General features: G+C 34.5%; 1 protein-coding gene across 1 annotated transcript; it reads left to right on the top strand.

Annotated features, from left to right (window-relative positions):
• The first annotated feature begins 5,421 nt into the window (after positions 1–5,421).
• On the top strand, positions 5,422–8,676 carry LOC111431096. The gene is made up of 9 exons (XM_023067614.1): positions 5,422–5,879; positions 5,999–6,150; positions 6,450–6,545; positions 7,463–7,525; positions 7,623–7,691; positions 7,787–7,889; positions 7,979–8,050; positions 8,178–8,266; positions 8,356–8,676. The coding sequence occupies exons 1-9, from the start codon at positions 5,564–5,566 to the stop codon at positions 8,506–8,508; spliced, it is 1,113 nt and encodes a 370-aa protein (XP_022923382.1). The 5' UTR covers positions 5,422–5,563; the 3' UTR covers positions 8,509–8,676.
• The last annotated feature ends 10,282 nt before the right edge of the window (positions 8,677–18,958 follow it).

Raw genomic sequence — 18,958 nt, 5'->3', positions numbered from 1 at the left:
ATAAAATTAGTCAAAATTATAATTCAAATTAGTTTTGGTTTATAATTATTTTATTTTTTATTTTTAAAATATTAGCTTATAAGTAATTCCCTCGATTGTTAAGAATGATGCTCTGATAATGTGTTAAGAGTGAGAATTGAAATTAAAAGTTCGATATTTATTAACGTTCACGACGTTTATATAGGATACAAGCTATCAACTAAATCTTAAAAATAAAATAAAATATACAAAATATATTATTAGCCAAATCCTAAAAATGACTATATAAAATATATTCTAATGTCTATATTTCTTTATTTTCTTAACGACTCTTCTAAAATGTTTTTAAAATTTAAGTTAGAAGTTAAAAAATAGAAATAAAAGTAAAAGTAAAGGTCACATTTATTATGAAGAACATACTCCCATGGATGGCATATTTGGGAAGCTTCCAATAATTAATAAAACCAATTGTGTTCGTACCAACCCAAGTGCTTGACAACCTACCATGCCCCCTTGTCTTTTCAAAACAATGTTCTCTTTAAATATCTGGTTTTTGTGACTGCTTTGATTCGTTGGATATCGCTGTCGGCTTCACAATTTTAAAATACATCTATTATAAAAAAATTTCTACACCTTTATAAAAAATGTTCTGTTGCCTCACAATTTTGTTACCTCGTTGATACACCGTCTGATGTCTAGCTTTGATACTATTTGTAACAATCCAAACTCACTGCTAACATATATCGTTCGTTTTGGTCCATTACGTATTACTATCAACTTCACGATTTTAAAATACATCTATTAGAGAAAGGTTTCCACGCAGTTATTAGAAATGTTTCGTTCCCCTCTCCATGTAATTTTCTTTTTACCATTTTGATGAATTTTGGTTTGAAGAGTTTGTTAAAATAGAGTAATTTAATGAATTATAAAACATGATAGAAAATTGATATGAAGAGACGTTTTTTTGTTGAGATTATTCAATTTTACAAAATTACTCAATGGTTGAATAATGTTAACAATTAATTTGAATTCATACAAATTTATTTTCCATTGAAATTAATGACTTTAAGGATACTTCAAAATCATTAGGTGAATTAGTGAAAATTAAATATAAATTAAATGTTTTTATGAGTCTTGAATTCAATTCAATAAAAATTAAAATTTTGAGTGAAACTTGATAAGACAATCGTTATTATTCTAAACATAAATGATTTATGTGACACTCGAGTAGATCAGGAATACATGAATGAACCGATATCATATCCGAATGAGAGTGGTCCTACGGATATGATGGGTAAGAAAGGCTTAAAAAGAATTGATGTCACTGTCTAACCAACAAGATGTATCTTCTTTTTCACTTGCTCAATCATAGGAATTTCATAGCTAAGCGTGCTTTGCTTAGAGCAATTATATGATGTGTGACCTCCTGGATTATTAGGTACTGAATATTCTGAATCTTAATTCGATTTCTAGACCTGAATCGTAAAAATAGAAGATATATATGATCGTTGACACAACATATGAATTAGAATTTACACATTGTATTGTAAAAATTGATGAAATATAAAAAATGTTAAGAAAGTATGAATGTTATACCAAACGAAATACCATAGGGGTAGCAAATATGAAATAACAATAATTTTGAAAAAAATAAAAACATCATGTTCTAACTTAAGGGCCACTAACTTCCACAAAAATATAACTACCCTAACTTCAATTTCATGGTTTACAACATGGTCGTGTTTCGTACTAGTGTGCCTTACCTTTACCTAAAAATAAGAGTAACACGTGGCTCGATTATTTTAAGAAATACTCAGTAAGTAATCCCTTGTTGAGATAAAGAAATGCATGCACAAGCCAACCATTATGAGACCTATCCTTTTATAAAACATCGTAGCATGGCTTTATATTTCGCTTTCTACTTTAGGTAAAATTGGATGTGTGGTAGTTTTCCAAACACCGCTCAAACATAATTCAATGTATCATACCTGTAGTAGAATAACTTACTCATTTTGGTTGAAACTTGCTAATTGAGATAATTAACCTAATTTGGTTATTAACAAGTTAGGTAATGTTAACATTTTCCATTTATGCTTATAGTTGAAATTTTGATTCTTGTCCTTGAAAACTTTTCATTCAAGTAAATTGTAATTAACTATAACTTAGTTGGACAATTACTTCAATAATCTTAGTTGGATTGTTAAACCTTCATGTTTAAGTATGGAGGTAAGTTTTTTTTTTTAAGGAACGCAACTATCTTAGCTTCGGTCTCATAATTTTCACCGTAATATCGTTATTCATATAAGAGTGTTCTATCCTTACCTAAAAATTAAGAGTAGCATGTGGCTTGAGTATATAAGTAGTCACGCTATTAGGGCCAAGAAAATGTAGACACAAACAATCATGTTGGAACTTATAATTCGGATGTCTTTCAAGAATGATGAAAAAACATATTATGATCTGAGTAAAAAAGTGTACATAAATTGTAACGGCCCAGATCCACCGCTAGTAGATATTGTTCTCTTTGGGCTTTCCCTTTCGGGCTTCCCCTCAGGGCTTTAAAACGCGTCTGCTAAGGGAAGATTTCCACACACTTATAAATGGTGGTTTGTTCTCCTCCCCAACCAATGTGGATCTGGGCCGTTACAAATGGTATCAGAGCCAGATACCGAACGATGTGCCAACCTTCTCGCTGTTCCCCGAAGGGGGGTAGACACGAGGCGGTGTGCCAGTAAGGACGCTGGGCCCCAAAGGGGGGTGGATTTGGGGGCGGTTCCACATCGATTGGAGGAAGGAAAGAGTGCCAGCGAGGACGTTGGGCCCCAAAGAGGGGTGGATTGTGATGTCCCACATTGGTTGGGGAGGAGAACAAACCACCATTTATAAGTGTGTGGAAATCTTTCCTTAGCAGACGCGTTTTAAAGCTTTGAGGGGAAGCCCGAAAGGGAAAGCCCAAAGAGGACAATATCTACTAGCAGTGGAATTACATAAATGAACTGAGATCATATTTAAACGAGAGATAAGATGACTAAGAAAAACTCCTTTCTTTTTAATAGTCAAATCATAGGAACTTCGAAGTTAAGTGTATTTTTCTTAGAATAATTCCATGTTGGATGATACTCTGAAAATTTTTGTAAGTTGCATGTGAGCGAGGACAAAACATATTGAAAGGACCCGTATTAGTTGATGGGATAATCTTTAGTTTTAGGAACAAGATGTAAATAATGTGATCATATCGAGGGGATACAGGAAAATGTTGTGATACGCACGTGCCAAATATGAATTCTAAATCCTGATTCAAATCTTGAGCATTGAACATTCCCGTTATTATAAAAATCGAGAGGAAGTAGATATAATTTTTACGAAATTTCAAATTCCAAATAGCTATCAAATCACGACATGGATGACATATTCGGGAAGTTTTTAATAACGATACCAATTGTCTTCGTACCTACCCAAGTACTTGACAAAACTACCATGACTAAAGACTTAATCTTTTCAAATCCATGTTTGCTTCTAAAATTTCGATATAAATTGATATTTCTAAAAAATAAATGGTTGAAATGTATTATTTATATTATATTCACGTTTGTGGCATTTTTCTTTTGTTTCATTGATTTCTTCGCGAAATAATGAATGTGTCGACATCAAACTCATGAACATGTTGATATCAAACCCATAAACGTGTACGAACATCAATAGAAATTTAATACCTTTTCTATGCTTCAACCATCCTTATCTTGGTGTCTACTATAGCCCATAGTTTTTTTTTTTTTTTTTTTTTAAACCAAGTTCTCGCCTTGTTTCACGTGTATTATTCATCTCTCTTCGACCAAATAACATTGAAGAATGTCGTATTTTCACTTTTCGCGAAAAACTATGCCAAATCCATCACGACTACAACTAGGTGACATAACGTATGAACTTCCTTGCCTAACTATGATGTTAAATTTCAATCGATATTCTGATATTCCTTCAGTAGCTTTTTTATGATTAATTCGAGTATAACTCAGATTCAGAATTCAGATTTTGCATCTAATGGTCCAGGGATTTTCCTACCTCCCCTCCAACATGGTCAGATTACTTACTTTTTGTTTATAAGAGTGAAAACTATCCCAACATATCAATGTGAGTTCTTTCAACATGTTGTAAACGTTGTTGGATGATAAAAGTCCCACGTCAGCTAATTTAGGAATGATCATGGATTTATAATCAAGGAATCTTATCCCATTGTTATGATGCCTTTTGGGAAACCCAAAGTAAAGCCACGAGGGCTTATGCTCAAAGTGGACAATATCATACCATTGTGGAGAGTTGTTCGTCTAATATGGTATCAGAGTCATGCCCTAAACTTAGCCATGTCAATAGAATTCTCTCAAATGTCGTAGATATTTTGATTTAAAAGAGTTTGTCAGTGATAAACGGTAATCGGAGGAGAATTAAAATTTGGTGGAGCTTGACATGGCAAGCAAGTATTTTGTTTTTTTATATTAAAATGTTAATATTGTGAGTAGGTGAAAAAAACGTTTAAATTCAATAACTAAATATTTAAACTCAAAAAAGACAAAATTAGATTTGATTAAAACAAAAATTTCCTAAGTTTATGTCAAATCTTTATATCACAATCCCATTAAAATATTCTTTGATGAGATAGAATGCCATATAAAATTTATCGAATCAATATTCTCACTCACATTTAGATAAAATTGAAATATATTTATATTTTAAATTAAGGGCAATAAAGGGCGTGAATTGAGTCAGTGACTCGAGCAACTCAAATAAAATTTACAATCTAACATAATTCTCTATTTTCGAGTTGAGTTGGACTAACTATTTTTTTTAATTATTTAAAAAAAATACCATTGATCAACCATACATGTTATATTAATAACTAAAATTTCATAAAACTTAAATATCAAACATTTACAGATCAACGTCAAATATTCTTAATCTTCATAATAATCGTAGAGTTGGATTGTAACATTATTTTTGAGTTAGTCGGGTTGGTCAGGTTGACTAAACCCAAAAAATATCAACCGTAAACCGACTCAAATTCTTAACTTTTCAAAAATAAATCGAAAAAATATAACCCAAAACAATTTTTATAATTTGAGTTAGATAATTGGTTTGGGTGGGATTCTTCAATTATTTGTGCACCGCTATCTTAAACTTGGAGATTAAACAAAATGCACATTAAAAATTCCACGTCATATTTTGAGGAGAACATTATCTCCGCGTGGCATAATTTGATTGGCTGACAGGATATCCCTCCGACATCCTCACCCTCTACTAGCTAAAATAATCCTGAGATTTCCCGAAAAGTCACTTTCATGAGTGGACCCCACATCTCAATCTTCCCACCGTCCGATCTGCCATCAGGTTAATCGGACGGCCAAAAAGCAATCCCCACAGTTCATCTCTCTCGTTAATCCCCGTAATTCGATCAGTCAACAAAGTTCTGAGTTCAAGATTCCCATCTCAATGAAGAAGACGAAGCATTCTCTGTTTCGGACTTCCAAAAGACCCGAAATTTCAGTTTAAAAACCCGACTCCCGACCCGTTTTTCACAGAACCAAAAAAAAGAATGGAGCTTCCGATTTTCTCTGTATCTTCAAACACTTCAACGATGTCGTTTGGTGCAAGAATCGGGATCTGTTCCACTTCAACCTCGAGGATTTCCCATTTCCCGGTCAGAAAGCGCGCCGTCGGTAGGGTTCGGTTGCCGTCCGGCGTCAGGGCGTCGGCGGAGCCGAGGAGTGAAAGATTGGAGGAGGGACAGACACGTGGGAGGTTCACCGGACCAGCCATGGAAATGACCACACTGGATGCGAGTTTCAGAGAAACAGAGTTCCCTGTTTGGGAGAAGATTGGTGCTGTTGTGAGGCTCAGCTATGGTGTTGGTGAGTCAAAAATGATTCCTTTAGAGATTTAAATTTGTGGGTTTCTTTTATTTTTATGTTTTTCATGGAGATTTGGATTGAAATCTGTGTTTTTGTGTTTGTTCTTGGTGTTCTTGAAGGGATTTATGGTGCAATGGCTCTGGCTGGAAGATTTATATGTTCAATATCTGGGATTGATTGGATGGGCGGGTTCCAACCATCTTTGGATGCTATTTTGGGAGGGCTTGGCTATGCTGTCCCTCCAATTATGGCCCTGCTCTTCATACTTGACGTAAGCTTATTTCTTAAGTGAACATGTTCTTTAGCTTGATTGGATTTGGATAAGATGTGTATGTTTTGAGTTTCTTGATGGAAGGAATTTTCATGTTTTTTACAAAAGTTGTTTGGTTGGTTCTGAATTTTGAGTGGAAAATATGAACAATGTAGGGATTGTTTGGTAATCAAGCTTTTTTGGCTTGAAATCTGCTTTTGGAAAGGTTCTTTTGATGCTTGTTAGGTTTCAAGTTACTGTTAGTTTTGTCCAAAACTGATAAGAACTTTCTGATGGCATGAAATTGGGATTGTTTGTAGGATGAAGTTGTGAAGTTATCGCCTCATGCTCGTGCAATTAGAGACGTTGAGGACGAGGAGCTTCGAAGCTTCTTTTACGGAATGTCTCCATGGCAGGTAAATGGTTTAATCTATGAGATCCCACGTCGGTTGGGAGGAGAATGAATCATTCTTTATAAGAGTGTTGGAGCCTCTAAAAAAACGCATTTTAAAAACCTTGACGGGAAGCCTGAAAGGGAAAATCCAAAGAGGACAATATCTGTTAGCGGTGGGCTTGTGTTGTTACAAATGGTGTTAGAGATAGGCACCGAACGATGTGCCAACGAGGAGGGTAAGCCTCGAAAGGAGGTGGACACGAGGCGGTGTGCTAGCAAGGATGTTGGGCCCCAAAGGGGGTGGATTTGGGAGTCCCACATCGATTGGAGGAGGAAACGAGTGCCAGCGAGGACGCTGGGCCCTGAAGGGGGTGGATTATGAGATCCCACGTCGATTGTGGAGGAGAACGAAACATTCTTTATAAGGGTGTGGAAACCTCTAAAAAAAAAAGTGATTTAAAAACTTTGAGGGAAAGTCCAAAGAGGACAATATTGGCTAGCGGTGGGCTTGTGCTGTTACAAATGGTATCAAAGCCAGACACTAGACGATGTGCTAGCGAGGAGGCTAAGCCCCGAAGAGGGGTGGTTACGAGGCTGTGTACCAGCAAGGACGCTAGGTCCCAAAAGGGGTGGATTGAGGGGTCCCACATAGATTGAAGAAGGAAATGAGTGCCAGCGAGGATGCTAGGCCCCTGAAGGGGGTGGATTGTGAGATCCCACATCAGTTGGGGAGGAGAACGAAACATTCTTTATGAGTATGTGGAAACCTCTCCCTAGCAGACGCGTTTTAAAAACCTTGAGGAGAAGTCCATAAGGGAAAGCTCAAAGAGGACAACATCTGCTAGTGGTGGACATAGGCCGTTACATAATCTCTCCCACTTGCTAGCTGCACAAGGAATGAGAATGCTTTTTGTTTACTTTGTATTCCAAATTTTGCAGTTCATTTTGATCGTTGCAGCAAGCTCGGTCGGGGAGGAGCTCTTTTACCGAGCAGCCGTTCAGGTTCGTTCTTTCGATACTAAGACATTATTCACCAGTTCTATATATGCAATTGCTGGATGCTGATTGAACATTTCTCTTCCCTTTCTTAACAATTTAGGGAGCACTTGCTGATATATTCTTAAGAAGTACTGATATTGGAGCTGATGTTCAAGGAATGGCATCTCTGGTATGCAAAATTGTCCCTTTTTATCTCTTCCCTTCTCGTGATGATATCGGTTTTCTCGTCGTGTATAACTTTGTACCATGCTCGTTCAATTGTAGACCGGCGTGCTGCCTCCATTTGTGCCATTTGCACAAGCATTTGCAGCTGTTATCACAGCTGCTCTTACAGGTTCACTATATTACGTCGCTGCGTCGCCGAAAGGTTGATATCATATCATATCAAATCAAATCATTTAAACGATACTCGGTTTCCAATTTGGTTGATAGTGAATTCCTTGTTTTCTTCTCCAGATCCTACTTATGTAGTTGCTCCGGTTTTGCAATCTCGTTCTAGTCGCGACGATCTTAAAAAGCTTTTCGCAGGTTCGATTCAAACGTAGTTCACTTCATGATTGTGCTATGCATACAAAATGACAATCTCCCTATTTTCAGTTCATCATAAGAACGTTCTCGCTCGACATTTATATCTTTTTCGTGTAAACGTCTGCAGCGTGGTACGAGAGAAGACAAATGAAGAAGATCTACTCTCCGCTCCTCGAAGGACTCCTCGCTCTCTATCTCGGTTTCGAATGGATCCAGGTAAGAACTTTCGTAGCCAAGCTACACAATGTATTAGTTTCATGAGGCAAGAAACTTAGTTAGTATGTGTTTTGTGATGACGTTTTCAGACCGATAACATTCTTGCTCCGATGATCACGCACGGGATATACTCGGCGGTGATATTGGGACATGGACTTTGGAAGATCCACGACCACCGGAGAAGGCTACGACAGAGAATTCAGCAGCTTAAGATGGAAGGAAAAGGGTCAGATAGTTTGTGAAAGGGAAGGGGAAGAGTTTATATAGAGAGCAAAAAGAACATGTAAATTATAGGTTGGCAGAGCCAAAATTTTCCATCTTGATCATAAGCTGTTCATACAAGAATTGAAGTATATATTGTATGGATCAAGAGACTTAAACGTGTGCATATGAAGAAAGTTATAGTGATATTTTAGATACTTAAAAGAAGATTTTTGATGTTTGGTTTTTTAAATTACTAAGTCTAAATTTATATAAATGTTTTTATAGAACGTAAGAAATTGTAATTGTTAGCTAATATTGTCTATTTTGGCTCACGATTTTAAAACGTGTCTGTTAGGGAGGTTTTTACATCCACCACCTTGGGGACGTTGACACATCGCTCGATGAGTGGATTTGATACCATTTGTAACAACCCAAACCCACTGTTAATAGATATTGTTCGCTTTGACTTGTTACGTATTGTTGCTAGTCTCGAAGTATTCCTTCTTCAACCGACGTGGGATCTCACGAAAATTTAATAAATCATATGAGGGTGGTGGCTTTGGTTGGTGCCCCTTTAAGAACCCTAGTAAACTTCGACTCCGGGTGGTGGGGGAGGGCTTTGCCATAATTTCTTGGAGAGCACAATATCAACTCTTTATCAATAAAAAGGAACACAAAAGGATTCGATCTAACCTAGAGACACAACTTGAGAATCCCACGTATGGAGAATTCATTGCTCATAAATTTAGTCCAGTGTCCTTCTTCCCCACTACCTTTTTGACGGTAGGAATATACAATAACTTTGGAGTGGCTTAAGGGTAGTTGCTATTAAATAGGTGTATCTCCGAACGTCATTTTTTCTGTCTTCCTCCATCATCTTGATCTAGTTATATCATCTTTAATTTTCTATTCAAACTCAAATAGTTAGTGAGGTGAACTAACGGGTACATGATCAAAACTATATCAAACTCTTCGATTTAAAAAAAAAAAAAAAAAACCACCTACAATAATAAATATTTTTATTTTTAGAGGGAAGTTAATTAATATGATAAATTAAAAAAATGGGATTCATTCAAAAAGAATTTAGGGGCTAAAAAAAAAGCATATATGAAGATGAAGATAATGATGAAATTAAATGAAAAGAAAAAGAAAATTGGGCATGCATTGATTGATCTTGACCTAACATTCCCAATAGTGTTGCCTTTTTCCAACCATCTCAATCACCCAATCCTCTCTAGCCCACATGCTAACATTCCCAATAGTGTTGCCTTTTTCCAACCATCTCAATCACCCAATCCTCTCTAGCCCACATGATTAATTCTTAAATGGTATAGTCAGAGCATGGTATTAAATCCAACAAATTCAGCTTTCGATCCCATCTTTAATTCTTAAATGGTATAGTCAGAGCATGGTATTAAATCCAACAAATTCAGCTTTCGATCCCATCTAATAACTATTTGATTTTAAAACGACCCTAACAATCTGACTTCTATAATTTGATTAGACTAACATTCCCAATAGTGTTGCCTTTTTCCAACCATCTCAATCACCCAATCCTCTCTAGCCCACATGCTAACATTCCCAATAGTGTTGCCTTTTTCCAACCATCTCAATCACCCAATCCTCTCTAGCCCACATGATTAATTCTTAAATGGTATAGTCAGAGCATGGTATTAAATCCAACAAATTCAGCTTTCGATCCCATCTTTAATTCTTAAATGGTATAGTCAGAGCATGGTATTAAATCCAACAAATTCAGCTTTCGATCCCATCTAATAACTATTTGATTTTAAAACGACCCTAACAATCTGACTTCTATAATTTGATTAGACTATTACTACATGTATTAAAAGAAACTGTCAAGTCCTCAAATAGCAGACATTGGTGTCCCCCGCCCCTTTTTTGAGATTTCTGGGTTAGAGAAGGGAAGAGCAAGGAATTGACTCTCCCAGATTTCACTGTCAAAAAAGGATTGAACTATTCTTGATCTGATCCTTCACCTTCAAACACGAAGAGTAAAGAAAGACTTAGAAAAAGTGAGCCACCGGTTCAGGTACAAGATACTATCATTACCGCCTGGATTTCGTTTACCCAGCCAGTGAAAGAGTGTTTGAAGGCAGGCAGAGTCCTACATGTATTAAAAGAAACTGTCAAGTAGAAGTGATAAAAACGTAAAAGATTTATCAGTTAGAATGTTAATTTGAATCGAAAGAAATTTTAAATCATAAATATAATGTTCAAATCTAAAAGTATAAAACTCATCCCCATTTCAAATTCATGGGAGTAAACAAACATCTTTTTTGGTTCTTGAGGTAAACAACTGAATCTTAGTCAACTCGGTTAGCTTCCTCTTCTTCCGGTGGTGGGTCAACCACTGATGCAGACAAAAGCTAGATATTGTCTCTCCAACTAGCTCTACCCTAGTCACAGGGTCAATAATAGATATGATGGTTCTTCGATTTTTTATTTAGATTGCTTTCGAATTCATTGAAATTTGGAACTCCTAAACGGATATCAATTTGTAAAAATATTAGAACTACACAATAAAATAAAAGTGATTGTAAAATCTACCCTAATTAAGTGATAGCGTGTTTAAAATATATATTTGTTTTAGATGACGAATTAAGTTATAAATGTAGGTAAAGTTTTGATTTTTTTCACCAATTTCTAAAAATTTAAATCCCGACAAAGCTACATATCTGATTTGTGTGTGTTTCAACATTAAGATTTGCTTGTCATACACACTCCGATGCTTATGTTAGAGAGGAAGAGTTAAGTTTAGGATTTAGAGAACGAAGCATGAACTTCCTTTCCGTTACTCCATATCGAATTATTTTTAGGAAATTTAACTTAAAGCTCCTAAATCAATATTTTGGAACATTTCAGGTTTACTCGTGGTAGCCTCCATCTTGGTCGAGGTCGAGCATATAAATTTGGGCCTTGGGCTCAAATTTCACTCTACTCCAATCCAATTTGGCCCTTATCCATGGTAGCCTATAACAGCACAAGCCCAAGTCCATCGCTAGCCGGTATTATTAAAATTAAGCAACACGTTATAATTCATGTGGCTGATGGGCTGGCCCTCGAATGATGATGGGCTAGTTCTTGACTTAGATGTTCTTATATTTGATCCCAAATGATGGAAGCTTTCTTACCAACTAAGAAAATCGAAAAACTTAAACATAAAAATGGAAGGGAAGATTGTGATCATTACCCCAAGTGGCTCCTTTAAGAAAGGAATAATCCAACCTTTTTCTAACCCTAGGAGGAGAAGGGCTATACTTAATTCAAAAAGTATTGAATCTAAATGTTGGGAAAAGCAAAAGAAATAGGTTTAAATATTATCGGGTCCCTAAACTTTCGGCTCCTTTCGTTCATTTTTGTTCCTGTACTTTAAAAACGTTCATTTTAGTTTCTGTTCTTTAACTTGTATATGTATTTGTAAAGTATTCGTTTGAGTCTTTAGTATCTTTAAAATGTGATCGTATTTATCCCTATTTACAAAATTTCAATACAGATTTAGAGTTATATTTTAGGAAATTTAGTGAATGAAATGACGTATTAAAGACTAAAATTGACGTGCAATAAACAAAAGTTCTAAATATAAGAACCAAAATGATATTAAACGAAAGAAATAGTGATGTGCATGGTGATATCAAGGCAGCCATGTGAGGCCTAAAAAGCAAGTACGCATTGTCTACTTGAGCAATATGACAATGAACTTCTATCCCATACTTCATTGTTCTTTCCCCCTTAATTCTATACTTCATTGTTCTTTCTCCCTTAATTCTTGAGTCCTCTCGACGCGTTAAATTATGTTTCATTGTGTTCTATTCGATCGTGTTTCAATGATTTAAAATATATGAGAAAAGATTATATCTATTCTTTTAGGGCATCAAATATGTTAACTAAAAATACATGAAAATCATATCCTATGAATTTCAACCTTAAATATTGAGTTGGGTTTGATTTTTTTTTTTTTTTTTTGAATTGGTTGAATTTTTGAAAAATTGAAAATTCGATTCTGTTAGCAAGTTAACATTTACGGATGAACCTGAAAATAGAGTACAACTCAATTTTACCATACTTTTAAAAACATTATGAATATTTAATATTTGTAATCGATGTTAATGGTAGGTTGTGACTTGTAAACATTTGATATTTGAACTTTATAAGATTTTAGTGATGAATATAACATGTATTGGGAACAATTAAGATTTTATTAAATAATGGGAAAAAAAAAACAACTCAACAACCTAATCTAGGGTTGAGTTGTGAACTCTATTCGAGTTGTTCGAGTCACCAACCCAACGAACCTAATATTCCGTGATGGTCTAAGAGATTGTTCAAATTCAACACAAGTACACTCTTGAATGAGCTTTGTCTTCTCAACTATCCGCCCAAACCCATCACTAATCGATATTGTCTTTTTTGACCAGTTACGTATCATCGTCAACCTCACGGCTTAAAAAAAAATTCACACCCTTGTGAGAAATATTTCGTTCTCCTCTCGACCCAATGTAGGATGTCACAGTCCACTCTCCTTAGGGATAGCTTTGATACAATTTATAACAATTCAAGCCCACCGCAATCAAATATCCTCCACTTTGACCCATTACGTATCACGGTCAACCTCACGATTTTAAAATCGTTTGATAAGGAGAGATTTTCACACCAATCTTTCGTTTTCTCTTCAACCGACCTGAGATATCACAATCCATCAAGAATCTCTACTACACCCGAGGTAGTAGGGTTACAATATCACCAAATGTTTGGAAATTACATGTTCTTATTTTTGGCACACCATTTTTGTGGTTCCCATCAAACAATATTCACAATGAAGAAGTAAAAAAGTAGGGTTAAAACAAAAGGGGTTTCTCGATAGCACCAATATTAGATAGAGAGAGAGAGATGAATGGTCGAAGAAAATACATAATTTAATGTACGGACACATCGTCTTCTCTGCAAGTTGGAACACCATTAATGGAGGAGATTACAGGCTGTTCCACATGCTCCATAAAAACGACAACTCGATCGTTATCAGCCACGTGGGTTGCTTTTAAATTGCACTTTCTTTGGGGGAAGAAAAAAAAAACCCCCCACCACCACCACCACCACCTTACTTTATTTTAATAATAATAATTTCTGATTAATTAAGATTTTAAACACCATACGAATCTAATACCCCACCATGATGGGTTTTCATTGTTTTGTCGTGTTTTGAAACCCACCAGCTTTGAATGAAACCAGGAACAATTTTTGGTTCATGTTCTTCCATTCATTATTTCCCAAGTCAAACTTGCTGTATATGTATAATTTGTGGAAATTTGTTCCAATATTAAATCTCTAACCTACCTGTTTCGCTTATATGCTACTAAATCTAAGTCGAGAAGTTTAGAGTTGGAAACTCTGAGTATGTAACTTTTTGTAATGACCCAGGTCCAATAATTAGATCAAGAGTCGAAATTTGAAGTCGGTATCTGATGGTACTAGCATTTTTCTGCTCTATGATCATGTATTCCTTGCTTTTAAGAGTGAAGATTATTACCATAACCGAACACGAGTTTTTTCCACATATTTTGTCTTCGTTCACATGCTTCCTAAAAAAAATTTTAGGAGGTCACCCAATATAAAATTGTTAAAAAAAAAAACAGGCTTATAATAACTTTATATATATTTTTTAAAGTCTTTTTTAATTATCCTATCTTTAAGATTACTCTGGTTGGGATGTAATCTTGATTCATTTATGTATTCTTCCTTCATTTGTGTAAGGTTTTTCAATGAATTCATTATATTTCTAGTAGCATTGAAAATAAATATTATAAGTTAGAAATACACGGTTGCTGACGTTGCTGATAACAAGTTGGGAAGGACACATACTACAAAAAAAAAAAAAAATGTTGAAATTCTCATGTTTTTAGAGTTCATATTTAATTCATATGACCCCGTAAACTAGTCATTTAAAAAATGAAATACATAATTTCGGACTTTTTTCTCGTATCGCTACCAACTACACTTAATGGATAAGAGCCTAGAGAAAGTGGCATGTTGGGTTAGGGTTTGGTGAACAAATAGTCATGCCTCCCGTTTTAGTATTGACCCTTATTTTCGTTTCCTATGTTATACATTCTAAATATTCGTGAAGGAAATTTTTCTCTAGTTCCCTCAATCTTCTTTCTTTTTCGTGCACTTAGGGTGTGTGAATACACCTGCACAGAATACGGATGACGGTTATAAAAATGGTGGAGAAGTGAACTATACCCGACACATTCAAAGATAAATGTGAAGTCATCGAACACAAATATTATTATGTTTTATAAAATTAATGACATGACATGTATATCCATAAAATTGAAAATTCATATCAACTTACTCTTATGACTTGACTTTACAGCAAACCTAATCCAAAATAGATTGTCTTTACGTTGGTTTTGAAAAGAGGGTATTGGTTGGGTTTTGACACTTGAAAATTGCAAGTTGTTTGAAAAATTATGTAGTAAAATTTAATATCTTGCCTATTGCTTCAAGAAATGACATATCTTTTGGCCTTTGAAAATCATATTATCAACTCTTTCATATCAAAACAACTAACTCGATCGAAGATTGTTGGCAACACGAGCAACTTCTCATGAATTTGGTAGTGAAAGACGAATCGAACTACAGGGTTCTTTTCTCAAATTAAAGTCGTGATTTGATTTCTTATCATCCATAGATGTAAATGTGACACCCGAGTAAATGAGGGATACATGAATGAATTGAGACTATATCTAATTGAGATGTCTGATGATAGGAACAATTTTATGTTGAATGATCTTAAAATTTTCGAAGATGCATTAAACGAGAACAAAACATGCTGGAAAGACTCATACTAGTCTCTTATAACTAAGGAGTAAGTAACGTGACCATAGAGCACTTACAGATCAACATGGGTTCTTTTAAATTGTTTTCTTCTCACTTACCTACTTCATAGGATAATTTCCAAGGGACCGTGCAACATAAGATTACTCAAAATCAAACATGTTAATGGTGCACATTGTTGTGTACCAACGACATTTCTTAACCATCATATCTTCAAGATCACCGTGATTCAAAACTAGTCTTTGTTTATTCATGTATTCCTCATTTACTTAAATTTTACATGGTTGATAACAATCCACGTCGTTTACGATATTTACCACATTTTCCCTCATACAATTATTTTATTTTAAAAGCATAATATACTTTTAACCCATAAAGTAACTTATTGTCAATTATTTACAGGACAAAAGAAAGTAACTTTAGTTATAATTACCAATGGCAATAGAGTGAAGTAATTTTCAAATGTTTATTTATTTGTTAATGAGTACCTTTTTTTATTTATTTAAATTATAGTCCTATCATATGTTAATTTAAGTCTAGATTGATATAAAACAATATCTAAGGCCAAACTTAATATTTTACAATATCTATGAAGATTTACTGGGATCCTACAACTTTTATTGGAAAAGAAAAAAAAAAATAATATAATCACTTCCTCATTAAATAGATATTTTGACCATATATTAAATATATATAAGCTATAATAATGCATTTAATCCTCTCATGTCAATTATATTATAAAGTTCAGGATATATACTATTTTTAAATTTATTGTTAATGAAAAAGTAAAGGGAATTACATGTTACTTTTATAATTTAAACTAATAAATAGCTTTCTGCCCTTTTATTTATTTATTCATTTATTTAAACATATAACATAAATTTATATATTTAATTGTTCATAATAATCTTAAAATTAAAAAAGAGTCCCAAAAGTGATATTATGATTTTTGTTGAAAATTTTGCCTTTTTATTTATTTATTTATTTTTTTTATAATATTTGAGACTTGAGTTGGTCAAATACAAAAGTTTTCTTTAATATAAATGATATAGTTATACATAAATACATTTGAAAATGTAAATTAAACAATTAAATAGATATTTAATTATTAATTATGGTCAAAGATCCGAGTGAGAGCAATCTTGAGGATGGGATGACTAGAAAAGGGTTAATAGAATTAAAAGTCGTTGTCTTCCTTTTTAGTGACTCAATCATAGAAACTCTATAATTAAGTGTGTTTTGCTTGGAACAATTCTCGGTTGGGTAACCACTTGGAAATTTTTCTAGGATGCATGTGCGTGAAAACAAAGCATCCTAGAAGGACTCGTGTTGGTTTGTGAGGATAATCTTCACTCTTAAGATCAAAGAATAGGTAACATCACCAATGTCACGGGAGATTCATAGAAATATAAGAACCATCATATGCTGAATCTGGATTTCGAATCCTGGGTATGAATTGTTACAAACCTCTTAAATTTTTTTGAAAACCATGTGAGTGAGTGGTCGGTGAGAGTATCACCCTCATAAACATTTCATTTCTGAGAATCACGCATTTTGAATTCTGAGCATGGGTCGTAGTGATCTCTTGAAAATTTTCTTTGGTAGGAGATAGTCTTCACCCTCAAAAACGCTTCAAGAAAAGTGGGTAATGATAACACAATCATGTCGCAGGAGATATAGAAAAATGTCAAAGCCATCACGTAAAGTCATCCGATGCATGTACGTGAGAACAAAGCATCCTAGGACTCGTGTTGGTTTATGGGGATAATCTTCACTCTTAAGAACAAGGAATAGATAACATGACCATGTTGCAGAGGATTCATGAAAATGTAAGAACCATCAGATGCTAAATCCGAATTTTGAATCCTAGGCATGGATCATTACATACCTCTTTCTGAGCATAGGTCGATCTCTTGAAAATTTTGTTTGGAAGGAGTAGTCTTCACCCACATAAACACTTTAAGAAAAGTGGGTAATGGTAACACAGTCATGTCGTAGGAGATATAAAAAAATGTCAAATTCATCACGTATCAATCTGAATTCCAAATCTTGATTCGTGTCCTCGACATGGAGCCCTACGTCTGTCTTGATTCGTTCTAGTTTTGAGGTTAATGATTCAACCAACCCATATACATAATGAACTAAATTGATGTTGTCATGGACAAGGCCAAATTGTTGTTAACTTATTGTTTTTTTTTTTTTTTCTTTAATTACATTCATAATGACAAATTAGCCGCTTTTAATTGGTCTTCCAAGGGATCAATTGAAACAACAAACCTCTCGTGGCCTCTCAATTATATGAGCAAAGTCAAATTAAACAAATTAAACTACTTTTTTTTTTCTAACAACTTGCAATTAATTAAATATTTTAAATTTCCCTAATCGACAAAAGTTTACATATGCAATTATTTAATGATAAATAATTTCCAACAAACCGAATTTGTTATTCATAGTCAAATTTTCATAATTGTATTGTCGTCAGCTTCACAATTTAAAAAACGTGTCTATTAGTGAGAGGTTTCCATATTCTTATAAGAAATACCGGCTCTAATATCATTTGTAACAGCCCAAGCCCATCGCTAGCAGATATTGTCCGTTTTAGCTCTTTACATATCGCCGTCAGCCTCATGATTTTAAAATGCATCTACTAGAGAGAGGTTTTCATACCCTTAATGTTTTGTTCCAATCTCCAACTGATGTATTGGTTTATACTTTGTAAAGAAGATTACCTTAGCTTTCCATAGAAAATTTGAGGTTTTCTTTTTCTTTTTAATTGGATAGTAATAGTCGAGGTTTGTTTTTCTTCTACCTCGTCATTCTTCTGCATCTCATGGGACATGACCATTAGTAGCGGGCGTGGACTGTCGTAGAATGTTCTTGTGTTTACACGATTAAGTGATGTTGAGATTAAAATATATGAATGTCCACAACAAATGTATTGCAATTGTTTTATGAATAGGTTGCAAAGAGATTTCAATCCCATGTCTCTCTCTCTCTCTTCAATATATTAATCTTTGTCTTCGACAATTCTTAAAGGTTGTCTTAAGATTATCATGAAGGGACAAGAAAGTGACCGTTTGTGTTTTTTTTTCTTTTTTGTTTTTAAGAAACAACCCTTCACACATATCCAAGGCATGCCTTCTATGTCGAGAAATTATTAGAAAAATTGTCACCGAGTGACTGTATCAGATCTCACATTGATTGGAGAAGGAAACGAACATTCCTTGCAACAGAGTGAAAACCTCTCTCTAACAAACTTGTTTTAAAATCGTGATGCTAACGACGATATGTAACTGGCCAAAGCGGATAATATCTAATAGCAGTGAGCTTAGGCTGTTACAAATGGTGTTAGAACCAGACATCGGACGGTGTACTAGCGAGGACATTGGGTCCTCAAGGGAAATAGATTGTGAGATCTCACATTTGTTAGAGAAGGGAACCAAGTATTTCTCAAAAGAATTTAGAAACCTCTCCGTAACATAGTGGATAATATCCATTAGCAGTGGAGTTGGACAGTTTCATACTTACAATTTTTCAACTTTGTATCTAGTGAACAAGAAATAATAATTTTAGCAAGTACGTGTAATAGTCTAATCCCACGGCAAGCAAATATTGTTTTTTTTTTTTTTT

The sequence above is a fragment of the Cucurbita moschata genome, unplaced genomic scaffold, assembly GCF_002738365.1.
Source record: "Cucurbita moschata cultivar Rifu unplaced genomic scaffold, Cmos_1.0 Cmo_Scf00035, whole genome shotgun sequence".
NCBI classification, from domain to species: Eukaryota; Viridiplantae; Streptophyta; class Magnoliopsida; order Cucurbitales; family Cucurbitaceae; genus Cucurbita; species Cucurbita moschata.
The sequence above is the reverse complement of the archived record's forward strand: the minus strand, read 5'-3'. Positions and strand labels throughout refer to the sequence as shown.

What these genes read in the sequence shown, in the direction of transcription:
- LOC111431096 (XM_023067614.1), top strand. Translation starts at nt 5,564, where the DNA reads ATGGAGCTTCCGATTTTCTCTGTATCTTCAAACACTTCAACGATGTCG. An exon ending in ACGGAATGTCTCCATGGCAG is followed by an intron (nt 6,546 to 7,462) that starts GTAAATGGTTTA and finishes CAAATTTTGCAG; the next exon opens with TTCATTTTGATCGTTGCAGC. An exon ending in TTCAAGGAATGGCATCTCTG is followed by an intron (nt 7,692 to 7,786) that starts GTATGCAAAATT and finishes GTTCAATTGTAG; the next exon opens with ACCGGCGTGCTGCCTCCATT.